Source organism: Enoplosus armatus, chromosome 10 (genome assembly GCF_043641665.1).
Source record: "Enoplosus armatus isolate fEnoArm2 chromosome 10, fEnoArm2.hap1, whole genome shotgun sequence".
Taxonomy (NCBI): domain Eukaryota; kingdom Metazoa; phylum Chordata; class Actinopteri; order Centrarchiformes; family Enoplosidae; genus Enoplosus; species Enoplosus armatus.
In genome coordinates this window covers 20068408-20088332 of record NC_092189.1, presented here as the reverse complement: position 1 = coordinate 20088332, position 19925 = coordinate 20068408, and the positions used below count along the sequence as shown (strand labels likewise).

The 19925-nt window shown below is 39.6% G+C and overlaps 1 protein-coding gene across 5 annotated transcripts in view; it reads right to left on the bottom strand.

Annotated features, from left to right (window-relative positions):
• gria2b (glutamate receptor, ionotropic, AMPA 2b) overlaps positions 1-19925 on the bottom strand; it is a 43959-nt gene that overhangs the window by 4808 nt on the left and 19226 nt on the right. For all 5 annotated transcript variants that reach the window (XM_070913064.1, XM_070913065.1, XM_070913066.1 and 2 more), the window contains exons 3-12: positions 15557-15796; positions 8487-8683; positions 6013-6066; positions 5740-5898; positions 3887-4054; positions 2783-2887; positions 2514-2621; positions 1995-2201; positions 1475-1842; positions 287-485 (exon numbers count right to left, since the gene is read on the bottom strand). In XM_070913064.1, the coding sequence (XP_070769165.1) occupies positions 287-485; positions 1475-1842; positions 1995-2201; positions 2514-2621; positions 2783-2887; positions 3887-4054; positions 5740-5898; positions 6013-6066; positions 8487-8683; positions 15557-15796 (1805 nt within the window). The remainder of the gene's footprint in view (positions 1-286; positions 486-1474; positions 1843-1994; positions 2202-2513; positions 2622-2782; positions 2888-3886; positions 4055-5739; positions 5899-6012; positions 6067-8486; positions 8684-15556; positions 15797-19925) is intronic.

Sequence of the window (19925 nt, the reverse complement as noted above, 5' to 3'; positions counted from 1 at the left end):
GACAATGGAAGAGGCACCTGCTGTTAATACAATCAGGATATGAAAGCTTCCAGTCACATTATTGCTTCCTTCAAACATTGTATGTGATGTTGATATCATTTGTACTGTCTAAAAGCGTAAAATTACCATTATAATATATATTTCTTGGAGGTTGGTAGATTTTTTTTTGTGAATATCACTTCAGGACTGCTTTGCCGATGCAGATTTCTGGCCTCCAAAACTCAATTTTCAGTCAATGTTTTGGGACAAAACACCACAACCTACTGGAATTAGGGTGATCTCTTACCCTAAAAAACTCTTTAGTGGAGCCAGAGTCCAGAGTCCCATAGGCTATCTCTGTCTGTTTAGCCAGGTCTTCTGCACTTTCAATGGGAGAGACCATCCTCTCGACAGTCAGGAAAGCAGCCAGGTTTGCAGTGTAGGAGGAGATGATGATTAAAGTGAAGAACCACCAAACACCACCAACGATGCGCCCAGACAGAGATCTGTTGGAAAAAACAAATACAGAAATGTTCACTTGTGCTTTAATATCATTCAAGTCAGTCACGATGAGAGGACATGATTTCATTGAAGTTCCATGTATGTTAAAACACTTTATTTAATACACCATGAATTACTACAAAAAATTGCCAAAAAATCTGTTTCTTGATGTTCTCAGATTATTACTATTATTTGAAATATTATTTATAGTATATATTATTATTTTAAAGTAAACAGAAATTAAGCCCCCTTTGACCATATCAATAACAAATGTCATCTTGATTGACTTATAATTGTGACACACGTCAACGAACACTTCATTAGTTACCACAGAGGTTAGATGCTTCACTTCTTTGAGTTTTGTCCTACACACTGTAAAACATGACAGAAACTCCTTCCTCTGATATCATCATAGCGGACAATGACTTGTGATGATGATGAACCTTTTGTAGTGTGAAGTAATACTATATCTATACTTGAAGCAATATGTTGAGGTTTGTCTCGAGTTTAATAACGTCCTATAAGTAGAGGACGGACAGCCATGCTTCAGTTGGAGAAAGACATTTTTTGTCTCCTGATTTGGAGTCATGCTGACATCCCTCACATCATCAGGATGAGATGTAGAAGACATGTTGACTCATCTCTGTTGAATACCTGACCTTACTAGCATGACTGCTGAGCACAAGTGTCTGCTCTCACAAGTTATTAAATTTATAGAAATGTTTATCTGACATGAAATTCACAAAGAAGAACCAATTAGTGAACTCCCTTTATAAATGTATGCACTGTAATAACAGGCAAAATATTGGAAAAACTATTTGTTGCCAGGAATGAGCGATTGCAAAATCGCAGTTGCAAATAATCTCTGTAAGCAGTTACTGTGAAATGTGATAAAGCACACTTGCATTCCAAGTTATAAATGCATGAAGCCACCGGTTATTTTTGGCTAATTAAACCGAGAAAAACACGGCAGTGGTTGATTTTTCTGACCTACCTAGGTGAGATGTCACAGCCTTGGCGCATGAACGCTCCAAGGGAGAACCACAGGCTGTTGAATATGCCAAACTCGTTAGTCGACTCATTGGTCTGTATCTGCCCGTCCTCGTACTCCTCAGTGTGCCACTCATACGGGCTGAAGCGGCTGACGAGGAACAGCACCACGCTGACACCGATGTAGGCAAAGACGATACACATCCAGATCTCATAGGCCAGTGGGTCCAGGAAAGAGAAGACTCCTGGTTTGGATTTCTGAGGCTTCTTTATCATGATAGAGATTCCCAGAGACATGAAGGGTTTGGAGAAGTCAATCACCTCCTCTCGTACCAAAGTGATGGTCAGAGGAGCCACTGCAATGTCTGCTTTCTAAAAGGACAAATCAAACAAAACAGGACAAAATGCATTAAATGTAAATGGGATTTCATTTTATATCTGCTATCCATTCTGGAAAACTAACATTTTCTTGAGGTTTGCAATAGAATACCCCTTATAAATGGTGTAAATCAAGGACAACTTACCCCATACACTAACTCTCCAACCATCCCGTTCCAGATTTTGGTCTCTGCATCTCTGGCTCCATATTTTCCATCCCCCACTATTTTCAGTTGATATTTGAAGCCGCAGTGCTTTGCTATCTCCGCGGCCAGATCTACACAGTAACCCTCGTAGCGCTCATTGTCTACAAAAAGGTCGGCATTCTTTTTCAGCATTACATATGGAGCTTCCTGAAGGACAGACAGAAACAGGACACACGGCTCAGCACAAGAGGTTTGCATTACAATGTAAAAAGCAACTTCAAAGACAAGGTTATTATGAATACAAGAGGGCACTAGTCATAAACAACGCACATCCTTGTAGCAAGAAATTAGTGGCCTGGCGTTATTCTGGTTGTCAATCTGAACTGTATGAAGATTCATACAGAAGTGCTATATGTCAGACTGGGAGCTAACTGTTTCCCCACCTACCTAACATCAGAAGGGAGACAATGGAAAGACAATTAATGGGGTTATGCAGTCATATATTATATGAATATTTACCAAGATGGTGGTGACGATAACTGTTTTGTTTTCCATTCCTGTTGTGTCGTTTGCAAAGACATCAGATTTGGTGACAGCCATTTTGTCAACTTCATTCCAGTATCCGATCTGTCGGGAGGAAAAACAATCCCATGAAAACAACATGTTTATAATTTATCTTGAGTGCTAAGAGTGCTGCTTTACATAATCTGGCCCTCAAATTCAAACAATCCAGAGGATAAAAAAACAGTTACACATGTATGTAACTAAGGGGACACCCAGATGCTTACCTTTACGGGGCCGTTTGTCTTTAATTCCATGATATTCACTGAGTAGTTGACTCGCTTGCCATGTTGATCAAACTGAATGTTTCCCGTCAGGCCTTCCACACGCACCTTCGGGACAGAAAATCAAACTGTAACAACATGGCATCTTCAAACTGCATGTACACTAAGACTGCTCTCTCACATGATGGGTTTTGTATAATGCATCATACTGCAATCTGACTGGACAGGTAGTTGGATGTGGGTTCATGTGGAAGGAGACAATTTGCACAATTTCAAGAGTTAATAGAAATGTTCTGTTATCTTGAACTGTCACTGATTCTAGATCCTTCAATAGTAAATACATTCCAGCCCCAATGGCGACCCTGCCTGTATTCCTGGATGTCACCATCTTAGATTTCCATAAGAGCAATCAACCGACTAACAGAATGAACATGTTAGGTCTTCCCTTTTATCTGTGTCTCTGCCACAACTCTGAACTCTTACATACTGGCCATGAGACCCAGTGGAGATGGGTGTAAAGTTAGTGCTATGATCCTAAATGACCTCAAATGGGCTTTCATGCTGAGCTACAAAGCAGTGGAACACATATTTGACAGGTAGTTTACTTTTATCACCTCAGATATTGAAGGTAGTGTCCATTGTGTAATTTCAGATAAAGTAAATGTTTTCTGAATCTAAATACTTAAAGTCCAGAGATTCTATTGAGATCTGTTATCTGTTGCTCTTGGCTACAAAGGCAGAATCTCTTCAATTCTGACTTGTATTCCAAGTTCAGAACCTGGAAAACCTCAAAAGAAATGGAAGAAAATCCACTTTGGCTTCGCTTTGGCAGTCAGGCTTCATTTCTCAGCAGGAGTGAGGCTAATCTTGCCTTGCATCAAAGCTCAGAGGAGGGTCTGTGGGTAGACCTCTGTATCTCTTCTGAAGAATAACCGTCAGTATATCTGTGTGCGTCCACATACTTGGTGAAAACATCAGTCAGTAATCAATCTCTATGAAGTACTTTCTGCCTTTGTGGGTGTTTGTGCATTTCCTAAGGGAGATCTGCTGTTACCACGGCAACAAGTCTTCACCAACAAAAAGATGTGTGTATGTGCAATGTGTTACCTGTTTCAGTGCTCGCTCGATCTCCACTCCCTGAGCCCAGGGAACGGCGGGATTGGCCAGGCAGTCGCCGTTGTTGGCCCTCCTGGTGAAGTCGATGCGCTGTTTGTGCAGGTAGCGGAAGGCCTCTGTCATCACCTGCACGGCGTCGTAGGTCAACGCTGATGTGTACTAGGGGAAGACAATAGATAAAGTTGTTGGGAATAGGGTGGTCAGGGAGGTAGGAATGCCTACCTTATTCCAGTCCGATAGACTTTTTGTCCAACAATTGCTGAAACTCATCAATGAGCCATTCAGTTGCACTAGGTGTCATTTTCCTTCATTATATCGCACATGTCCTGCTACCAAAAATAGAGAGAGCTCCAAATCCACGGCTGAAAATAGTCCCTAACAAAAACACAACATATTACTCCTGATTGAGTAACAATTGCTAAAAACTACAAGAAATCGACTTGTGCATTGTTGGTTTTGGTCTTTTATTCTCAGCCTCATCCTTTAGAGATGTAATTTAACATGTTGTTGTTTAAAAATAGCAGTGAAAGTTATACATATTTGAACTTTTAAGACAAAGATATCACGAAAGGTGATGTCAGTAAACTGCAGACAGTGCAGCAGGCCCATGTTTACCAGTGCACCTTGTCAAAGATTGCTTTATACCAGAGAGATGAGAAGCAAAAGATCTAACGCTGGTGAGACTCTCCAGGACGTAGTTATTTTTCTCCAAAATGTATTTTTGTCACTTGTTATGGGTGGACAGATTTCCCCAAAACAAAATTCCATCTGGGCAAAAAGGGCAAATCTGTGGGGTCTCAATTAGCAGGAATGAGATGCTTTGCTCGACTGCAGATGACTTGACTCAACAGCATCCATGCATCTAAATATTATTCTGCGATGGTTTGAGGCAAACTGCATTGTAAGTGTCAACTCTGTGCCTCAAGTCAAACCATGGATCTAGAACACAACCTTGCCTCATTTAGAAATAGAATAATTAGTTCTTATTATTAAGTAATTCTAACCTTAAATTAACCTATCGAACAAATAATGACCAACATGAGCCACTTTGAGAATGAAAACTTTGAGTATCCTCCTCTGAAGTTCTAAACAACGCACACACTCACACACACACTCACACCTCCTGCTCATTATCCTCCCTGTTATTTAGGCATCTTGTCCTAATTAGAGTGCATATTATGTGTCTGGTGCTGGTGGTCTTTTTGTTTTTTATCGGTTGCATTTATGTTCTGTGCTACATTATGTTGTAAATGTCAGAGTGATTTTTCACCCAGACGTGAACCACTTGCAGCAGCCTGGCTGTGTGGCAATAAAAAGAACTTGAACTTTGACAATTTTGCAGATGCAAGTGGGAGAATATTTTTGGTGATGGCTAATATTTCAATGTGGGTAGTTTACAGTGTCTCTGAGTTTGGAGACGAAGAGTGGGAGGCCAGTTCAGTTCTGAGAGAGCAGATATTATTTTAGTTTCTTCAAAGGGCTAGTATAGGCAGTAAATAGTATAAATCATTTTCTCAACAACCTGATTTAATTTACATTGCATGCATATGAACTAATATAATTTGTATAAAAATCACTCAGCTCATGGGAAAATGTATGTGTGTGTTTGTGAAGCAGTGCATAATAATCTTTACTCAGACATGTGTTTAATAATGCACACAGTGTGTGAGTGTCGTTGTTGGGAGATGTAGCTGGAGAATGAGGTTACAAAGACATTAGAGCAACTCAGGCGCAATCAAGTGCTTACAAAGACATTTTCAACCAACAACCCTGCCCTGAAAATAAAGAAAAAGAACTTATTTGTGTGCCTGAGCACTCAGGCATGTGCACATGCTTAAACTCACCCTGATTTTACTGTCGGCACCAGGATACTCCTTTTCTTCTAGGGCCTCCCATCTCTGGTCAAACTTGGACACCAAAGGATCATCAAAATCAACGATCTGAAAGCCTGACACGTTGGCACCGCCATACTGGATTTTGGATAGGTCCCCATCAATGAAACCCTGAAAACATCAAATTTAACCCCAAATGTTATCTCTCTATATGAGGGATTTTAGAAACATGTAAAGTGATAACACAGTCCTTGTATATATGTATACATAAGTTGTAAAACTTACCAGATTGGCTATAATGTAGTGGTAGCCTTTAACGTGTCTGCCAATTGTGATGACCTGCAGGGTTATGAGACACACAAATATAAAACACAAGAATAAGTTCCCACTGGAATAAAGAAATAAGTCTCAGGCAAATAAGATAGCACAATAAAAGTCTCCCTAACAAGTTTGTCAATGCAATTTTGACTTTGCTAATACATTTAAAAAGACTCATCATATGACTGCCAGCTATTTCAAAGCTTTTTCTATTTCAAAGAGTGTGACAACCAGAGATAAGACAATCATAAATGCAATAATAGCTATATCCAAACTGCACAAATATACCATTATATTCAGACATTATAATTTGTCACTATCAACCCTAACATGGCTGACAGTCCCGGCCATTATCACTGAATAAAAGAACTGTGGCGTTCACAGTCACAAATACTGCGAGACAGAGATATCCAATTGCAAATCCACTTCCCTTATCAGAAGCAACAGAAAAAAAAGCAGAAAATAATAGAAATATCTCAGCTACGTACCATTTCAGTATCTCTCTAAATGACACACCTGAAACTAATCCCGCTGCTTGACTGGCACCTCCGTTTGTCAGGGCCGCTACTTGAAGCAGATTTGAATAATAATGTCTCGTATCTCCTACGTAAATGCCTTTGACATGAAGCAAGACACTTCCACCTGAACGGATTCTGTTTTTCTCCGATAAACAGGCACAGAGGCTGTGGGCATTGATTTCATTCAGCATTCGGTTAAACAGACGTTGACATGCTTTAAATGCTAATCAATAAGCCTCTCTCTTGGGTAAAGGTGGAGTAAAAATAACCTGCTTATGTGCATCTGTTTTGCCTTTAATTGCACTTTTGTTTACAGCCTAAATGAACAATTAGTGTAATTGTTATGGTGCCTTTCTACATCTGCTGGACTGCTGGGTCCATGTGACAATGTTGTTTTCCTAATCAAAGGATAATAAGGTTGTTAGCATTCCCTGCATTTACTTACTTTTATAAAAATACTGCTGATAATTTCCTAGTGTTATCTCAATGCTATTCTCAAATACTGAGATATTTCTTATTTTCCCTTTAATTAATACTTTCAAAAATCAAGCTTAAGTTTCTTTTCAGTTTTATGATCTGTAGTCGGTAACAGTGTCTTGTTTTGGGTCGTCTATTGGCTTGACCGAGATGTGATTTATTTATTCCTGAAAGACGGGAAAACACATTCTTGATCTTACAAGTAATGTGTTCAATTCATAAGCAATAATATGTACCCATGCCTAGGCCAGTACAATCATGGGTTTTGCTGCTGCAGCCTTATGTGGTCTGGTATGACCAGTAGCATACAGTGGCTAATGTTAGCAAACTTTTGGTAGATTCTGTTGTGCTATGAATGAGTCCATTCGCTGACTTTATGACTCTTCTTTACTATTCACATCCTGTAAATTTCACCATATTATTGAGAATCCGAAAACACAATCAATAGATTGTGTTGCCTAATAATAGTGCTCCAATGGAACAGTGCAAAACACAAAATAAAAAATGATGGAAATTACAAAAAATAAGCAATCAAACCCTCAACACTACAAACAATATTCTATGTAATTATTTTCACTACAAAATCTTTGGAAAAGGGAAATCAGGCACCTCTCAGTAGATCTTATCAAATCAGCAACAACTCATCCAGGGGCCTGTGTTATCAGCAGTGTAAATACTAAAAATCTATGGAACCTAACCATACCTCCAAAAATTAAAAACATACTAGTGTGTTGTGTGTAGCAATAGACAGCATGTGAAGTGTTATTCCCTCCACTTTTTATAATCACTTGCCCCAAAAGTAAAGACAGGATCATAAGAAAAGACAAGATACTAACTTACTTGAGTTGCTATCAAACCAGAGGCCTGCCTCACCCAGTGTGTACCGCAATATTAAATTCCATTTCAACACCAAATCCAGAAGCCACATAAATGTGTAATGAAAAAGTTAAAAGAAGACAAAGTGGACCTGACCAACCAACAACAGTCTGACTCCAGACAGCAGACTGTCAGTATTTGTTCCAACAGCTGAAAACATGGCAGAAGCATCCAGTATTCCTTTAACTGAGTCCCAGTTAAGCTAACCCACTTGAAAGTCTGGTGTCAGCAGTGAAATAAAAAACTATTTCACTTACTGTCAGATGAACAAAAGACAGCACAACAACACCAAAACTCCTGTGCTAACATTGTAACAAAGCTGTCCAAATCATGTCAAGATAACACTAGTACTGTAGGTTCTCAATGAATGTCTGCAGGTCTGCTCTCATAGTTCATCACATTAAAGTGATGATTGTTTCTTTGTTGTAGTATAGTGGTGTCTACATTTTAGATATTACTGTAGAAATTGAATCACTAGGGGGGTCAAATTCCCCAATGGGACACATTAACACAACATTATGCCTATGAATAGGAACTGCTTTATCAAGTAGCTCAAAATTACCACTCTACCTGCTCCATGATGTCTTTTACTTTGTCCTGTTCACAGTCCAGGATCACCCTCCTCTCTTTCTTGTTCTCCAGATCTTGGAACAGTGAGCGGTAGGCCTCATCCTTCCTCTCGTCCTTCAGGTTCCCCACATTGATGGCTGTCACCTGCCACTTCCTCTCTGCTGCTGTGTCCAGAACAACCTGCAGCGTCGTCAGGCCTGAGGATGGAAATAAAGTGGAATTAAAACAACATTCATACTCTCTGTCTGACTGACTTATCCATGGTATCCTTTAGTACTGATGACATTTGGAGAACTGTTGAAGTTCATACCCTGCTGGCAAATGGGACCAAAAACATTTTACCACCTTGGGAGAGGTAAAGAAGACATCAAGCACTGTATGTCTGCACAGTATCTGTCTCTTTGTTGCCCTTTCTGCTCAAGCTATGCATTGAATTCCTGATTTCCCTGAAACTAGCTTTCCAATAATGGTTGTAATACATTTGTGTGGGCTTATTGTGAGGAAGCCTCCTACAAACTTAAGACGTAGCCACAAAGAAGGAAGTCATGGAAACAGAACAATAACAGCAATGGGAGAAGCAGAAAAACTTTGAAAATAGACTCAAAACAAATTACGTGGCTGACAAGACTTATTCAAAACCATGAACATAGTTCTTTTATTGCAGATTGGCTGCATTCACTGTCTGCTTATTCAAACCCTGTGGAGGTTTTATAGAGACTCAATGCCTTATGTAAAGAGCTCATCAAGATGAGTCACAGGTGTTCTGGCATGAACCTGACCAACAGGTGGGAGGAAAGTGGGTCTAACAATACACTTGACTGCATCAACACCAAAAGTTTTGTATTGCTGATTTATGACTGTGTTTTTGAACAGAAGTTTGTGTGTGTTTCTGCTCTCAATGTTTTTAAACAATTTAGTCATTGACAAAACAACATCTGCACAAGTTCCACTTACTCCCTTGTTCTGAGGCTTTTCACTGCATGAAGTTTGCTCAGTTGTCATGGAGGGGTAGATGTTCAGACCTTCCATTATTTCCAATTACTTCTCGTTATTCCAAGGACTTTTTGCAAAGTGAAGAATGAACTGTCGAGCTCAATGTTTGAGCCAACATGGAGCAGAAATCCTAAAAGTGTTCAGAATAATGGAAAGTTTGAAGATCTACAGTTCCATGACAACTGAGCAAACTTCATCTGCTGATGAAGAGTATATGATATGGTCAAAAGCTCCAGAGCAAGCAAGTAAACAGACTTTGAATAGAGATTGTTTCGACAACTGTTGTTTCAAAGGAATGAACTGTCAAGCTCAGTTTAGTCGTTGTTCTTCACCCTTCTTTTGGCCTTTAGGGAAGGTGTAGTGCTTCCTCCATCCCTCCCTCATCCCTCACTGTCTTCCCACCAGTGAAAATGAATAAATGTGCTTAGTTGAAGCATTCAGCCAGGCTGGAGGCAACTTACCCCTGCTCTTTGTAGAAGTGGGTGAATGATAACAAAACAATATTTACATCAAAACCACCTTATGCACTCAATTGTTTTATTCTTTACCCCAAAACCAGTAAAACACAATGACACAGTGAAGCAAAGATACATAATGTCATATCTGAGTAATTCAATTACATGCAGCACCTGTCCATCAACTGAAGTGCAGCGTGTTAAAGGCAAAGTCTCCATTTGAACTTATATTCCTATCACCCTCTCTATCTAGTTTCACAGCTGAATCTCTGCTGATATTGATCCCCGGTCTGCAGCCGGCAGTTGGAGAGCAGTTTGATAAAAGGGTCGAGTGTTTCATTCCGCCTTGCTACAGAGAGGTGAATTACAGATGTAATCAATTCCATGCGACACGGTGGAGGTTTTATGATGGTGGGGAGGAAAGTGGAGGCTTGCAGTTTTATCTTGAATGAACTATACATCATAATTACAGTAAGGTCATTATGGCGTGGTTAAATTTGACTGTTTCATCAATGCTTGTTAAATGAGATAATTAGAATTTAGAGCGATTTAAAGTGAAGATAAAGCAAGGACAAAAGGAAAATGTTAAAGTAAATGTTGATTCTACATTAATGGTGTTTAAGGTTAAATTATAATTTTACGTGATTAGTGTCTTTGAACTGCATGTGAGGGTGTGGATGTCCTTGTATCATGCATGTCTATAATGTGGCTACTCATTTTAGTGGTTACAAAGCTATAGTTTCTCCCACAAAACTGCAAGACAGTAGTGTTTACTCCAAGGTTGAAAAATATACATGAATAAATACATATTTTTATCTATCTCTGTCAGATGGCCATGATATCAGCAACTCACATTGTGCACTTTAACATAAAAAAATTAATTAAAAAAACAAAATGCACTCCACAGAGGCAAATTCCCCAGAACTTTGTGTCAGTGGGGCCACAGCCTTTGGGTCATCGTGCATTATTATTATTTTTCATCTTAAACAACAGTTTAATCAGTGTTTTAAATCAGGGCACAAGGAAACAGTAGCAACTGCTTTTTCTTCAGTTAAATCTCACTGGTGAAAACAGCCAAGAGCAAACTTTAAAAAATAGATGAAGATTTGAAGTTTTACATTTTAACTTGGGTAAGAGGCCTTCAGTGTTGGGCAAATTACTTGAAAAGTGTGATCAATCACTTGTATTACTCAATTAAAAAGTAATTACTTTATTAATTACACATTGGAAAAAGTAATTAGATACATTGTTCATTACTTTACTTTAACATATGTAGACTATGAGGCATTGTGGTTTAACAAGCAGGGAGACGATAATTTGAAGGGATTCACACATCGAGCTAACGTTAGCTTTGCCCCAGCAACTGCACAGCCCTCCAGAAGTCCTTTCCTGATGCTTTGGGGTTTATACAGCCTCCAACTCTGAACTTAACCCTAGCCATTTTGGGCGTTGCCTCATTTGCAAGATTGCAAGATTTGTCAGTAATGCATTACTGCCCACGGTATTTAAAAGGAAAATAGACTGGAGTGGACTAAAGGTGTATTATCAGTTTCATAGCTGTCTTTGTCTGCTGACTTAATACCTGCAAAATTATCAAAAGGTCAGTACACCACTGTCTACACAGTTCAAATGATTTGTCTTTCTCTCTCCAATCTGCTGCACATCAGTCTACTCTAGATATTATCAATTTATCTGTACAGTGAATCTTGTGATACTCGTATAATAAAAATCTTTGTTGCTGCTCTAAATCCAGAACTCAAGCGGAGACTTGGCTCCAGTGACTTCCTCTGCAGTTCACTGACTGCTGTATGATGCATATCCCCCTTGGATAAGAATGGCTTATTATCACAGCTATTTAGAATGAGACATATGTTATGTCTTGGCTTGCAGCCAACATTATGCCATCCATTCAAACATGGTGCTACCACTTCACCGGAGAGCAAGGATGTTATGTGACTTCGCATTTACCAGTTGCCCTGGATTTAAAAGGTCAGGGGAGAATAAGGAGACATGAACTAGTGTGCAAAGTAGCACTTTGTTATTCAACAATTTGAAAAGCCTAGAAATAATCACAACTGTGATGCTGGAGTAACTTCAAGTGAGAAGACTATTTCTTCTCTTCTAGTGATCGCACATCCAGCCTTGGCTGTAAAAGCTTAACTTCATGCTCAATGATCAAGAACATCTCAATGACTTGATGTATGTGAATGTATGAGCATATGCATAACATGATGCAAAACTATTCAAATGAGGCAAGAAAAGGCTCATAAATAATACATAGAGGAAAGCAGTTCAATACATACAATTGCAGCTTCATATTAACTATAATCGCTTTGCTTCAAGCTGTTGTTTCCTCACTCAAGCACTGTGGTAAAGGTCCAACATCCTTCCCCCAGGTATACCTGTCCACTTTCTGCATAATACCAACTGAAGCACCACTTAAATCTATTGGTAAGTGGTTATAGGCTGTGTTTGAAAAATATGAGAGCAGTTTATTTATGATTGCCTGCAGTGCTGCAATTAGAGAAAGAACTTCAATCTGCTAATGATAATTTCCTAGGAATAAGGAAAACGACTGGCAATGTTTTTTTTAATGTTTAGTACCATATGGTTACGGTTAAGGTTAAGTATATGTTAAGTATACGTTTGAAATGTGAGATGCAGAATCAAACGCAATACCAAAGGATACTGGGCTGCTTTAAAAGGAATGGTGACCCTTTCTTTGTGCACGTCCTATTAATCCAACTGGCAGTAGATTTGGTGAGAAAATGCACTTCTAAAAGTCTGACTGAGAATCTGCATTCAGTGAGCCAAAGGAATGCAAAAAAGAACACTCAGAGTGCCTATCCGCCCACAGACATACATCCATTATCTAAACTGACTTACTGTCAACTGCTGACAATGGTGGTGTTGGTTCATCCATTAGTCTCAATGTGCTAATAGAATTCATCATAACGAGTGGCATCTCTATTGCCTCCTCTCCCTCGGCTCCCTCTCTGACTGAGAAACACCCACACACACATCCTTGCATCATTTACCAACCTGCTCAGTCACTTACAATCTCTCTCTCTCTCTCTCTCTCTCTCTCTCTCTCTCTCTCTCTCTCTCTCTCTCGTTCTCTCTCTCTCTGTCTCTCTCCACACTTCAGTTGCCATGGGAATGAGTAGATCACACTGACCTAATTAGACAGCCATGCAATGATGAAATATGCACAACAGGCCCTTTAGTGCCATCGCGGACGTACAGTAGAGACAGCGGGTCAGAGTTAGCATTAGCATGAGGACAATCTTAAAGCTGCTGGTTGAAAACTGTCCTCTGATTTTGGAGAGGAACAGCATTTTATCTTGCTGTAAGTCAGAGCGAGGCTGACTGGGAAGATTAGCAATGGATTCTGGGAGAAGAGGAAGAAGAGCATGCGGAAAGAGATGAGAGGGAGGGTACGGCACAAGGGAGATACTTTAGAGAGATCAAGTGAAGACAGAGCATGTGTGTGTGAGGGGAAAAAGGGCAGTTGGAGAGTTTAAGTGATGGGAATGATAGAGAGTTAAAGGTAATACTGAGCAGAAATGCATTAAATCCCTAAGCCATTGGCACTACACAGTATTCAGCCTAAACACCAGTGTATAGGAAGTAGTGATCTCTGAGTAGATTCACTTCCTATTACCTTAAGCCACTCAGTGTGTTATTTAAATGTTCAGGAAACACTTGATAGTGTTGTTCCACTGTTACTGAATACTATTGGGTTCTAAATTCTATTCTTTCATTGCAGTAACAGTATTAAAATGAAACTCTATATGTGGAAGAGATTTCCTTTTCAGTGCTGGATGGTCCCTCTGTGCTGCAGGAGGCTACATTGTTCTCCAAGGGTACAAGTCACAGAATCACAATTAGCAGCCGGCACAATGATAATGAGTTACATGACACAGCAAAGTGAGATAACGCACAAGCGTGTGTTCTTTAACCTTTCTGCCGTTATCATCTTTACACTTTAGACACGGCTTTCTCGCTGTCTGCCATTTTAAAGAGCCATGTTGTGTGATATTCAGACACTAGTTGTGAGTGGAAAAAACACTAAAAATGTTAAGGCTGATAAAGCATGTATTGTGTGCCAAACCATTCAGACAGGGAAGAAAAACGTTTGCTAAATATATTAAAATTTCCAGACTTATATCAGTGTTGAATAGGAAAAAAAAATCCCTGATGAAAGGGATCAAAGAATAGAGACAGAATATATTTGAATATGAAGTAAGTCTGGATATTACAGTTTGAGGGTGGATAATTTCTCATCTTTGACTGCCTTGCATAAAATCAATCCATGATCTTATCCGGGATCGCAATTACAGGTGCACAGGCTTAGAGACACTTCTACTTCTGATTGCAACATTTTCACACATTCCATAAAGGAGAGTATTTTTTTAATATCAAGGACGTTATTATTGCTGTAGTATTGACATTGTGTTTACTTGAATGGAGCAGGCTAATAAATAATTAATGCTATCTTTCAGCATGCACTCTTTTAATTTTGGGCCACAACTGCAAAGCATCTCTTGGAGAAGGTCTGTATGTCTGAGTGATTAATAAACCAGAAGGTTGGTGATGCTATCACCAGTTTAGATCTACTAACCAGCTGGGTATGTGTATTTGTGTGTGTGTGTGTGTGTGTGTGTGTGTGTGTGTGTGCCTGTGTTGTGAGGGTAAGTGGGGTTGTCTGTCTCCTCACTAAAAAGCACCATTGACCCAGAGTGGGTAGCTCCCAGGTGTGAATGAGAGTTTACTGTGAGTGTGAAGCAGTGCAGAGCTGAAAAAGAACAGTGAAAGAAAAGAGAATGGTTAACAAAACTCACCTACATGCTTTTTGTTGCTGCTTTTGAGTGCAAAAACGAAATCACTGAAGGCATCTTTCTATACTATACTTATATTATGAAAAATTATCATAGGAAACCAATGAGAGTTTCCGCTTTCAATACAAACTCTAAGCCTATTAGAAGAATCCCAGATCATTTCCAGTTTAAGGGTTCAGATGTCATGACTTCAAGAGTAGCTGCATACAGAAAGGTACATTTATCTTTTCTAGTTCTCAGTGTTCATATCATAAACACATAATGCAAACAAATCACACCTCTATGTAGAACGGGTGTGGGAGTGTGAGTCCACAGTTGCAGGGCACATCTCCTCTACTGTATGTCAAAAATGACTCTGACTGCCTCCCTTCCCCTTGATATTACATAAAACAGACTCTCAAACACAGGAGGTGCTATTGTTGATTGTTTGTGACAAGCTGTTTGTCATGAACCAAATGCCCTTTTGCTAGAATTACCTGTGCTGTGCTACATGCATACATGTTTTGCATATAAATGGTGTTTGTGCTGAAAGAAACAGTTTGAGCGTCTTTGGATTGGAACATTTTAATCAAGGTAGAAATAATTGCCTGCTCTACATGTGTAGCTATACCCTCATATGTATTCCATTAGACTCTGCCATGCTCTCTCAATAAAAACACATCAGCACATCAACAGCTACAGAAAAAAAGGTAATTTAATGATGCCAACATTGGTGGCAACTTTCAGGGATTCAGATCAGAAAGATGCTTTCGAAAGAGACAAAATGGTGCCCATGTCTTACCTCGATCACTGTCGTACAGGTAGGCAAACTTGTCCCACTTATAGTACTCGATGAGGCTGAGGAGGGGCCCCTTGATATCAGGTCTCATCTGGATGATAAACTGCTGATTCCCATCCAGGGGGAAGCTGGGCGTTATGAAGGAGACATGGAGCGTCCCACAAAATGACGTGATGGTGTTGACAGACTTCTTGTCGTAGAATCCGAAAATGGCGTACACCCCTCTTGAGAACTGTGAACAGACTGAAGCAGAGGAGAGAGGTTTGTTAAGGCATGCTGCTTGATGTTTAGCAAACATCCCCTACATCTTGATGTCTAGTGAGTAAAGGCTTCCATGCAGTTGAGATTTTCTTTCATCCCAGGAATTATTTTGTCAGAACTTTTCCTTTTTGAAACAACCTCTTCTGACATTTATTTGTGATGCTTTCACAGCTATAGTACATACCCAAGACCTTTATTACAACCCTTTAGTGCACATTAGGGCTGCACACAACTATTAAGGGACGTCTCTTTTAGTTTCTCTTTCGGCTGATTAATGGTTAGCTTTCCATAAGCTCTGTCAGGGGAGCGCTCGTATTCAAGAGTAACACATCTACTGTACGCCAGTCACTATGTGAAACTTTTATGAGCCACCCTATGACTTTTTGATACAGTGGGAATAAGTGATGTTGAGTATGAGTCAAGCATTCACCAAAACTGCACATTAATTCTTTATATGGGATATCCATCTGGGCTGTACCATGATATGCTGTAATGGTGCAGTTTTGTGTTTGATTTCTGCTCAGGCAGAAAACCATTTCAGGCTTCTCCTACGAGAATATATGGCAGGACAGATATGCTACAGTGCACTTCTTTACCACCACTTATTAGCAGTAGATGTGTTCAGGGTAGATTATATAACATCCTTAATACATATTCTTTGGAGGCCATTAAAACTAAATGATTGTCTCTGTTAGGATTCTTTTAGGGTACGCAACCAGCACTTATGATGACTCTGTGTGTTTGCATCCGATTATTTGCATTATATCCTCATCTTGTTGACTCTGCAAAATCATCTTTGTTCAATAATTCATGACCCATGCTCAGATACATACAGTATAGTACCTTGGCTGGCCTCTAACATTCATTATGCACAGACCAGAAAAGGGCACTGTGGACTGAAGGTAAACATGAATGCTGAATGTTTGAGAAACAGCCTGCAACCTCAGGATTACTCAAACATTGCACTGGGGTCAGCAGATTGGTATGTTGCTTGTAAATGTGTATTGATCAAATGTAAGTTAATCAGGCTTATTGACGTGGACATATGTGTCCTCCAATGTAATTAAACTAATGAGTAATTTCCTTTTCCAGAATATACCTGGGATGACTTGCTGACAAACAGAACTGGAGTCCATAAATGGCCACTTCCCCACTGGCTGTGGCAGATATGGTTGATGAAATGTAAACATGCTGGGCAGCATAAAGAGTAACTGGTGTGGTCTTAGCGACGTGGAAATGAGGCAATGTTATCAACAGATTCACATAGCACATAGCTTTGCTCTTCAGCCTTTCTGGTAAGAGGGAATGTCTTGGAAAGGTTTAAACCTGCTTTAGTGTTTCACACATACACACAGTGAGTACTCTTTACAGCCACTTTCTTGTCCTGTTAAGCACCGAGCAGCTTCATTAGTGAAGTTCGGACCGAAATGAACGGCAGCTCATTAAAATTTGTCTCTGGCGAATGAATCATGCAGCCTCCACTATTTGGTCTTTGTCTATTCTCAAATGGTGTCCCTGCTGAACAAGACAGATTCACTTGGACCATGAAGAACTTAAACTAAACTAAAACTAATTCCTCCTGTCTCAAATAGATCTGTGAAGTTGGAGGAGTTGCCTCAGGCATCCCTGGTTCCTAAAGTCAAAGTCCCATTTGTTTTCTCCATGGACAATGGTACAGTAGGAGACTGACAGTTGGAGCACTTCAAAGGCTTGGATAGACATGAAACTCTGGTTTAATCATCAATACAAAAGATGAGCATCTTTTGTATCCAATCTTAGAAAATACCTGGTTCTTTGGTAAAAAGTCAAATGTACAACGACAAGGACGGTCGGAAACTAAACGTACGGTAGGTAGAAAACTTAAATCAATTCACTTTCAGATTCTAGGTAAATTTTGGATGAAGTTTGTTGCCACTACAATGACATGCATTTTGAATTCAGTACAGCTCTGATTCAGGCCTCTAGTAATGGCAGCTGAGGCTCATGGGTATAGTAGTATTTGGAACATTTGCCATACCAAAGTGATGAAAAAACACAATTAAAGTTAAAATGATTAAAACTAGTGGCCATAACCTAAACCTATAGAATTGTTACATTATCCAGGAGACTCCTGTGTTTCTATGTTAAGGGACATTGATGGGATCATTAATGGTAATTCAAGATAGTGACAAATAATTATGAAAAAAAATAAACAAAAAGAAAAAGACAAGAAAAGTAACTTAACACCATCTCACTGCCATCTCTGATGAAAAGCACCTCTGGAGTGTGCAGTGATGTCACAGTGTACTGATCTACATCACTGCTGCAAGGTGAGAAGTTAAACCACAAGAGGTGAGCAGGAACATTGATTTTCAGGGGTTAAGTTGCTCTTCAATGAAAAATAATCATATTAATTAATTGTTGCTGGTTAATACATACTTGGCAGCTACTTTTCTAAATGTACTATGCCTTGACAAGTGAGCAAGATGTTTAAGAGTAGGTTGAATGTCTTACTCTAACTAAGTACACAAAGCAATATTTTGTGAAGCAGTGATATTGTTATTCATTCACTTCAAACTCAGATTTTCTTCTTGGTCTGAGATATTCAAACCATTCACCCCATAAACAAAAACTTCTCCATCCTTAAGGCTACTTCAACCCCCCGCTGCCTTTTACCCCTCAGAGCCCCCGAAACATGCAGAGCTCATCAAGAATGGGCCAAAATAAGCGGGGGCACGGCCAGCTTTCATCCACTGCCAGTATTCATGTGCTTCCAAAATCTTTACGGATCCGTCGACTCGAGCAATCAAATGTTCATCACAGTCATCCGAGACAAACCGTTAACAGCAGTCTGATCACCTCCATCAGTCTGTGGCACCGTTCCTAATCTTTTTAGCAGACGACAGTGACTGGTGATGTGGCCACAGAGAGATCAGACCTCACTAATCCAATTTCACTTTTGTCTAACTGGGAGCTAATAGAACCCAAAGTGTGTCATCTGTTAACTGCTGTGATCTAATAGAAAAATGATTCTGTACAATTCAGTGAAGAGGATGAAACATTCCTCGGAGGAGAGGTTAAACAAGTCATGGCACGTTGTTCATGGGTAACAGCTGACTGAACTGAACAAAGCCTGAAACAAGTGAGAACAACGCTGAAACGTTTGCTTTTGCTGAAAAGCTCACATTTGTTCTCAGAAGGGAAAAAAAACAGCCCTATCTCATCTCAGCATCAAATAACATATTAAATATATTCTAGCACTCGTCATCGCCACCCTCTGAAGCTAATAGAGCTGTAGAGTTTCCTTCTGTCTCTGTGTCACGTCCGTCCATTGTCATGTTTCTAAGGCTTTCTTTGCTGACACTCTCTCGCTGGTGAGCTTGCTGAGTTTGCCCCGGATTAAAACTCTCTGAGCTCGTGCTTAGAGACTGGATATCCCCATGGCTGTGCCTCGGCTTATACCGGAGCGAACAGTTTGACAACATGTTACTTTATTACCAAATATGATAATTCACATCCAGAAGCAATACGCTACTCATTTCTCCACGCAGAGAATTTGCTGGCTCTGGAATGACAGCAAAAGAATGAAGAGAAAGAGGTTTTCAATGGGCGAGACATCTTCGTGTGCCTCTTCAATAAGGAATTTAGAAATGTTCATTTAAGGAAGAAAAGCCAGCCACAAAAAGTAACTTTTAGAAACAGTGAGGATTGTAGAAAAAGCCATTAAGCCTCTGTCACATCTGACTGCTTTTCAATGAAACCAGAGAGTATTTGCCCTCAGAAATCCCCCCTACGAGCACAGAAAAAAGAAGTGACTGGGTAAATCTTTTTTTTTTGTGTTGACGAGGTCACCCTAATTAGGCACCATGAGCAATATGTTGAAACAAATCTTATTATTGCTCACTGCTGTGTCTGTAAGCTGTGGTATGGACCCCATTTTCCCACTCTATCTTTCTGTTCAAAAAGATAAAATAAAATAAAAATGCAATTCTCACTTAATCTGGGAATGTTCGAGTAAGATAAACACACTGTCGATTTGGGAACTTGTAATCCTAACATTGTAGTTACAGACAATAGTGCATAGAACATAATATATATATATATGTGTGTGTGTGTGTGTCTGGTTTGTCTG